Genomic DNA, 8,182 nt, shown 5'->3' on the forward strand with positions numbered 1-8,182 from the left:
ACCCAACTACAGCAGATCCCTCAGTGCTGTCAGTGTGACTCTTGAACACCTCCAGGGATGGGGACTCCACCACCTCCCTGGGCAGCCCATTCCAACGCCCATCAATCCCTTCTGGAAAGAAATGCTTCCTAATACCCAGTCTAAACCTTCCCTGGTGCAGTTTGAGGCCATTCCCTCTTGTCCTATCGCTTGTTACTTGGATAAAGAGACTCATCCCCAGCTCTCTGCACCCTCCTGTCAGGTAGATGTAGAGGGTCATGAGGTCTCCCCTCAGCCTCCTCTTCTCCAGACTAAACCCCCCCAGTTCCCTCAGCCGCTCCCCAGCAGACCTGTGCTCCAGACCCTGCACCAGCTCCGTTGCCCTTCTCTGGACACGCTCGAGTCATTCAATGGCCTTTTTGTAGTGAGGGGCCCAAAACTGAACACAGGAATCGAGGGGCGGCCTCACCTGTGCCAAGTACAGGGGTGAGATCCCTTCCCTGTCCCTGCTGGCCACGCTAGTGCTGACACAAGCCAGGATGCCATTGGCCTTCTTGGCCCCCTGGGCACACTGCTGGCTCCTGTTCAGCCGCTGTCAATCACCCCCCAGGTCCCTCTCTGACTGGCAGCTCTCCAGCCACTCCTCCCCAAGCCTGTAGCGCTGCTGGGGGTTGTTGTGGCCCAAGGGCAGCCCCCAGCATTTGCCCTCAGTGAAACTCATATTTGTAACCTTTACCTCTGGTGGGTATGGAAATAATAGGAATAGAAGAGTTAAAGTCGTCCTGGCTCATGTGCTTCAAAGCATGAGCTTTTATAAGAGGGGCTGGACGAAACTGCCCCCCTCAGCAGGTCATTCTGCACACACAGAGGTGCGGCAGTGCAGTTCTCTGGGATTGCCTTGAATGTGGAGAACTTTGCATGAGGTAGGCTGATTTTCATCCTCCTCCCTGTACCTCTCCTAACAGTCATGCTCTCTTCTTTCCTAGTGGTGGCGATCTATGACTACACGAAGGACAAAGAAGATGAGCTCTCATTTCAGGAAGGTGCCATCATTTATGTTATCAAGAAAAATGATGACGGCTGGTATGAGGGAGTCATGAATGGAGTGACGGGGCTCTTCCCAGGGAACTATGTGGAGTCGATCATGCATTACTCAGAGTGAAGACTAGAGGACAGAACACTGCATCTCCTGCTGCAGGAGCTGTCAGGGCTTCCCAGATCTCCACCAGCCTGTGGGGCCCCATCCAGTATAACTGAATGAAGGATAATTGTAACAACCACTCTTTTGGGGTTTTTTTGTTTGTTTGTTTGTTTTTTTCCCTCCCCTCATTATAAAACAATAGTGATTTGAGTTTGAACAAATGGCTCTTCCAGCTGCCAGCAGAGGCCATCCTGAGCCATCTGATGTTGAATTAAGCTGACCCATTCAGATGTAACAAACTTGTTGAGTAGCTGATACTTCACTCGAATTCTGATGACTTCTGACAGGCTTTGGGATCTGTCTCAGGAATCCTTTGTGCCCTCATGGTACTACCCTTGGCAGCAGTGCCTGGCGCTTGGGATGTCCTGGATGCTTGCGGTGAAGGGTTACTGGCCAGTGGACATCCCTCCTGTTTCTACACTACACTCCTGTGCAGCTGGAAGAACAGTCTTGTGCTAGGAAACACTGGGATTTCCACACAGAGCCGTTCCTGTAACTGACTTCCAGATAGCTGGCTACGTCTTTAGCGTAAACACTTCTGCAGCTGCTCTGCACATGTAGGCTGACACAGGGGCACACAGAGCTGGCTTTCATTCACTCACCTTTCAGTTTAGACGTTTAAGATGGCTGCAGCCCAGAGGACCCCACCCCCATTTCCTCATCTTTTTAATGCCACAGATTTGTTTCGTGTTCAGCACCGATGTAAACGTGCTCCTCTGCGCAGTGAGTTACTCGCCATGGGTGCTGCTGGTTTAAACAGAACTCACAGAGGCAGTTGACAGTGAAGGCGAAACAAAGTTTACAGGTCCTCCTGGGGTCTGAGGATAAACTCTAGGGGCTGTGATCTAAGGTTCAAATCTACTCATGCCTGCTTGCACTAGAGAAACTTACCCCCAACTTTAGTCTTATGCACAATATAATCTTAAAAATCCAATCAGGTATTGTAAATTGGCTATTTTGTACTTGACGACTAGATTTGCATATGTACTGTGAGAGCCCTGTGCAGAGGCAGGACAAACGGCAATTGTCGTCTTCATGTCTGTTGCCAAAATCTCTTCAGTGGAAGTAAAAAGGGCTGTTGTGTGTAATGGTTTCCCATGGAAATCCAAGCAGTAACTAGTAGTAGTCCTAGCTCTTCACCCAGCCCTCTCCATTGTTCATTATAAAGAAATAGATATTTTGAGCTGTACTGGTGGATCTGGGGTGGAGTAATAACCAAGTGAAGGCTCTGTAGCCCCTTGTGTTGATAGTTTGCTTTTTAATCTAGTCTCAGTTAAAACTGCTGCTCAGTGATTCTGCCTAGCAGAGCAGTGTAAAGTGATGGGAGTACTAGTCTGCCCTTATGAAGGACTGAGTGTTATCTTTGGGTAAATGTCATGAATTAACAGAGTGAACTGATGAAGCCTCCTGGGCCAGGGCATCCTCCTGGATGACTTTTGACTGTTGCCTGGCCAAGTTCCAGCTGGTACCAACAGTTGGTTGTCCAGGGCGAGACAGTGCTGCAGCTGTCTTCTGAGGCCTGTGTGTAAAACTGAGCCCTACACAAGAGAGCGCTGCCAGGGCTGTGTTTGTGACAGTATTGGCAAGGGTACAGGTAACTGACCCCATCTGCTCGCTTGGTGGTGAGTGCAGTGTCAGGGTGGAGCTGCAGGCCTGGTGTAAACCTGGGCAGGGAAGAGCCATAGCTGCTATGGGGGAGGAAGGAGGAAACAAGCAGGTGAGTGTTTGTGGGATATGGGTGAATGTGATCACCTGCTTGCAGAAGAGTGAGTTAACTCCTGCGATGGTGCGTAAGGAGTTCGTTTGGTTGAAGCTTACAGGAGGTACAACTTTGAAGAAACTGGAGTGAAGGTAGAAGTTACTTTCTCCTCTGCTCAATCCACAGCTGTGGAGCCAAGACACCCTAGTCTTCTGCCTGGAAGCTGACAGCATTATTGTTTGGGATGTTAGCCAGGACAGATACCCTTCTACCTGCCTCTCTGAAAACTTCTGTTTCACAGCAAGACTAACAGAAGTGTCCACGTTCAGTTCCATCAGCCCATCGTTTCTCTGGGAGCAAGCCTAGGAACACTGGTTGTGCAGTCACTGCAGTGACTGTTCTGGTGTCACAGGGCAGGGCTACACTTTTTACACAGGGAGGTGTGCTTGCAGCCCAGCTTGGAGCCTGGGTGATTGAACAGCAGTATTGCACAAGCCTTTGGTGCTCGCAGGGTGGCTGTTTTCCAGGATATCAGAGCATTCCTGGTGTCTCTTGCTCTGGGTATGTTTGTGGAAAGACTGAGCACATGGTGCTCCCATAGATCCAGTTATGGCAGCTTAGTGAGTTACTAAATGAGAGCTGAACCTCTCTCCCAGTGCACCCATGCTCCAGCTGGGAGGTCACGTGTTGTTAGTGGAACGTCTTTTAACAGTCTGTGTAAAAGCGTGTGCTTGAATTCTTCTGACGGGTGGGGATCGGGTGTCCTTCATTTTCATTCAGTTGGTTGTTCATCTTGCAAGTTCTCTGTGTGGCGAGAGCAGAGCAGTGTGAACTCGGGAAGTGCTGAATGCTTGCCAGAGCTCAGCATGGAGGATGAGGCTGCAAAACCTTGAAAGTGGAACATGTGAAGCTCCTTAAAGAACATCAGACTTCAGTCAGATGGGCCAGGGGTTAGTTTGGTCCCTGCTGGTAGCACGTGGAATTGTTTATCCTGCAAGAGCTGCTGGGAATGGAGTCTTTGGGTCACCTCCTGCTGGTTTTATGCTTTATTATGCAGTTCAAATGTAAAGAAATTTGTTGAGCTTTATGCATATTTTTTATTTTGTACAGATTTTAATTCTGTGGCTTGTTTGGGGATGATGTGATGTTATGGTCATAGACCAGGGCAAGGTTAACAGGCTCTGTATGTTAATGTTACATAGATTGCATGCTAGTGAAGTCAGTGAGGGTTGTGTTTCCAGTTTTGTCCCTTGTACTTTTCCAAAAACTTCTCCCCTCTGCCTCTTTTTAATTTATGTGTTTACTTTAAAAGGGGGTCGAGAATGGGAGTGGAACACCTCAGTATTTCAAATACATGCACAAAATTGTCAAGTGCGTCTTGCTGCCACAGCTGAAGGTGTTCTGCATCTCAGGCTCTTGAATCAGCAGTGTGTATGCATGAGACAGAGGTGAGGGAAGGAGACACTCCAGAATAGCCCAAAGATTGCTGTACAGCCAAAATGAGTATGTTTCTTCCTTGGTAAGAGCTGCCTTAGCCCAGCCAGCTGTTTTCATTGTGCACAGAAATTGGTCATCATCCTCTAGCTGTGTATTTTGCCTTGGTTTGCTGTATCAGAGATTTCCTTGCTCTTGGCCCCAGGGACAAGGCTATTAACTACAGCAGCCTCTCTGCCATGTGCCTGCGTAAGAGGAAGTCCGACTGACTCTGTCCCCATCTACTGCCGAAGCAGCTTATTTTGGTGCTTTATTTCCAGCCTAAGAGAGATGGCTGAGGTTTCGTGTATCTATCTCGCCCCACCCCCCTTCACGTTCTTTGGGTCTCTCTCTGGCAGTTGCAGCAGAGGGGTGAGAGGGGCAGGAGGAGCAAGCAGCCCAGTTTTGTGCTTGAGCATCCTGCTGGGGTGCCCGTGCCCACTGCCTGGAGCAGGCGCCAGGGGGCTGAGGCAGTGCCTGAACACTTGCTGGCCTGACTGCTGAGGCACAGGCAGACGGGGATGCACTGAAGAGCCAGCGTCCTACCCTGAGGCCAAGAGGTATGGCCCGGCCCGGCGGAGGTGGCAGAGCTCGGTCGGTGTTACCAGGAGGCTGACCCACCTTCCTGGCATTCAGCTTGGCCTTGCGGTTAGTTGAGTTGGGTGTTCCTGAAAGCAGCTGCAGATTGCTGCTGGTTTGAACCGCAGCCCCCCACAGTCCCTGGCTTACCCCTGCCTGCTGGGAGGGCTTAGACCCAGTTTGTTCTCGCTAGAGCAGGTGGTTCTCTCTTCACAGCTCCTGGGCATTTTCTTTTTTTTCTGCTGAGGGATTTTAGTGACAGCCAAAGTTGACAGTGGCAGTGATGCAGCTTCTGGAAAGTGGCACTTTTACCTAGGGCATTGCAGTTGATCATGAAAAGAAAGTGCAGCAGCAGGACTGATGCTCCTTTTCTGGCAGAGGTGGCTGCCTGCCCGCTGTGTATGTGCCTGTCGTAGACTAGAGGGGGAGGAGAGTCGTGCACTGATGAACTGTTGTGCTTCTGTCGTGTCTCCTGCCTGTGCTTGATGGTGACTTAATGCTGTGCTCTTCCCAACTCCCACTTCCTAGCAACTGCCGTGGAGGTGCCTCTCCCCTGGAAATGAGCTCTCAGTTACATCCCTGGGCTTCAGGCATAAATCATTTTCCTTTCTGCCACGGATGCGATGTTATACAGGTTAGTGTTTACAGGGCTTCACCTCCCAGAGGTGGGACAGGATATCACCTTGTGGAACAGGTGGCCTCTGCATTCTCAGCTGGGCAACTTGGCGGCGGGTGCTAGAGGCCCCTGTGAGAGGCCGTGGCGCGGGGGCACCTCCCGGAGCGGTACTGGCACGGAGAGCATCGAGCGCTGGCGCAGGGCAGGAACCATTACAGCCCCCAGGCAGAGACTTCGGTTCCTATGTTCACAACAGTGGCAGTGAGAAATGTGCAGCACTGCTGCATTCACTAAGGCAAGTATTTACAACCCTAATCTAGAGATGGAGTAAATGGAGCACTAGCAGGTCGATGGGCTCTAATTTACAGGGTAACATTCATGAATTTACTGTGCTTACCGGTATATTCACCTTCCCCACCTTCTGGCATCTCTTCAGTATTAGGTACTGCCACATTTTGTGGATAAAATGGTATTACACAGAGGTCAGAATAGTGCAAGAAGGGAACAGTTTGTGGTTGTTTGGTTTTTGGTTTTTTTTTTTTTCACCCTGGTAGCTGAAGTCAGTGTGTAGTAGCAGTCCTGTTGATCTAGAAACTGCAAGAATAGTGGGACCCCATCTCACACCCATGGGAAAGTTGCTGAAAGCTTGATGCGGCCAAGGTGTGCCAGCTGCTGTTACAAAGAATAATTCACAGACCATGGTGTTCTGCTGCTTTCATTCAGAAAACCCCACCTGTGTTTTGTGCAATCTCCTGCCCCTGCAGGAAGTGTTTTTTTTCTTTGGTACCCTAAACAGAGAATTTTATTAGCACCTTTGGTTATTACAAGGCGTAATACAAACCAGTAAAGTCAGCAGCAGCCTGCTGTCCAGCGGTAAGCCTACACCCAGCATCCTGCTGACCACTGACATGGCGACACTGCTGAAATGTGTGCAGTACATTTGTTCCTGTTTCTCTTAAAACCTCGGAAGAATCCTACTGCTATTGACTAATGAGGAAGAGCTGTGTACAAATTCATTTCCATTGCAGCGCCTTGGTAAAGTGCTGACATGTCTGAGATTATTTTGTAAAGAACAAGTGCTTCTTTTCACATTTGAAAAAGTGTCTTTTGCAACTTGCATGGACAAGTAGTTTCTATGAATTCTCTGGAAATGTCAGTGTCTAACATGGATTTTGTCCATGCACTTTTTTCTGAAAGCAGATACCCCCCCACCCCCTGGTTTGCAGTCAGGAGAAGCACCCTGTGCTTTTGCTTTTGGCACTGCTGATGCAGTGGATGAGGGCAGAGCCCACTGTAAATGACCAAGCCCGCAGGACTCTGGGGAGCTGTACGCCGCCAGTAACGTTTTATTGTGTGTGCCATTTGAACCACCTTCCAGTGAGTGCAAAACCCAATTTTTAAATTTTTTTAATTGTACTTGGAATTAACTGTTGCTGTGTACTAAACCCTCTTGTTACAAGCCCTAAATAAAAAGAACAAAGCACACACCATGTGTCCTGTGAGCATGCCACTGCTGCGTCACATTCCTTGTCTTTGGCTACAGCCTTCCCAACACCGCGAGGCCAGGGACGGCCCCTTCTGTATGCGGGAGCCCCGTCCCAGAGGAGCGCTGAGCACAGCCCCTCCCGCAGCAAAGGTGCCAGCGTTGGCATTTCCTGAATTTGCCACTAATGCAACACCTCGAATCTCTGCTGTAAAAGCTGGTGGCTGATGCAGGAAGGGAACAGAGCTGAATCCCTTCCAGTGGCCCCCAGAGAGGGGCTGCAGCGCCACTTACCAGCCATCAGCAGTTCCTGCGTGAGCAGAGCAGGACAGGGCTCTGCACGCCTGCGGGAGGAGGCAGATGGGAAAGGTGAGCCTTCACACTGGGTCCTCTTTAGACCTGTAATTGGTGTGCACTGTGTTACTGGTACAGCCAGCTCTGACCCACTGGAAAGAACTGTGCAAAGGAACAATAAAAAGCAATTTTATTGAGAGCGAGCATATAAATGGTAACCTGTAGGCCATTAGGTATCAGATTCCTACAGAGGGGCACCACTGATGCCCTGAGAACACAGTGTGAGTTCTGAACTCATGAAAAAGGAAAATAGCAAGACAGAGGATAAAACCAGATTATTAAATTTAACTACATCTTTATTGAATTGTGCATATTCCATCGTATAATGATCTATATTGGGTATTCTATAATGTAGTATTTCTTTTGTCCTCTCCCATGCTTAAAAAAGTATATTTATACATATATTTATATATATTTATAATATGGCAAAGCTCCCCCCAACCTGAAGCTATCAGTCTAAAAGAGCTTTGATTTTTCTTTTTGGAAAGGGAAGAAGAGGGGAGGCAATCCCATTAAAAGATAAAATGTGCAATTTTCTTTTTAAAGCAGTAAACATGAATGTATTTACAGCACTCAGCACAAGTTTGCTGCACAGACAAATCATCGTTGCAATGACACTTCTTTTCTTACATTTGCATCCCCAGTATTATACAGAGTATCACCAGTGGCTGCTAATAGTTAGTCTAAGCCATGAAACAAACTGCTACTGCAGTTAATTCCTGGTCCACTGCAGTCCACTAGAAGGAGATCTAAGATTTGCAATTAAAACTTGTGACAAAGCATTTAGTTTTCCTTTTA

At 48.7% G+C, this 8,182-nt stretch overlaps 1 protein-coding gene across 3 annotated transcripts in view; it reads left to right on the forward strand.

Annotated features, from left to right (window-relative positions):
• The window catches only part of ABI2 (abl interactor 2), a 52,577-nt gene extending 45,525 nt beyond the window's left edge, over positions 1–7,052 (forward strand). For 2 of the 3 annotated variants that reach the window (XM_026853282.1, XM_026853281.1), the window contains exon 11: positions 966–7,052. In XM_026853282.1, coding sequence (XP_026709083.1) covers positions 966–1,141 — 176 coding nt within the window. In that variant the 3' untranslated portion in view covers positions 1,142–7,052. The remainder of the gene's footprint in view (positions 1–965) is intronic. The other variant, XM_026853283.1, reaches the window with a different exon arrangement.
• The last annotated feature ends 1,130 nt before the right edge of the window (positions 7,053–8,182 follow it).

This window comes from Athene cunicularia, assembly GCF_003259725.1.
Source record: "Athene cunicularia isolate RWA chromosome 7 unlocalized genomic scaffold, athCun1 chr7_part2, whole genome shotgun sequence".
Taxonomy (NCBI): Eukaryota; Metazoa; Chordata; class Aves; order Strigiformes; family Strigidae; genus Athene; species Athene cunicularia.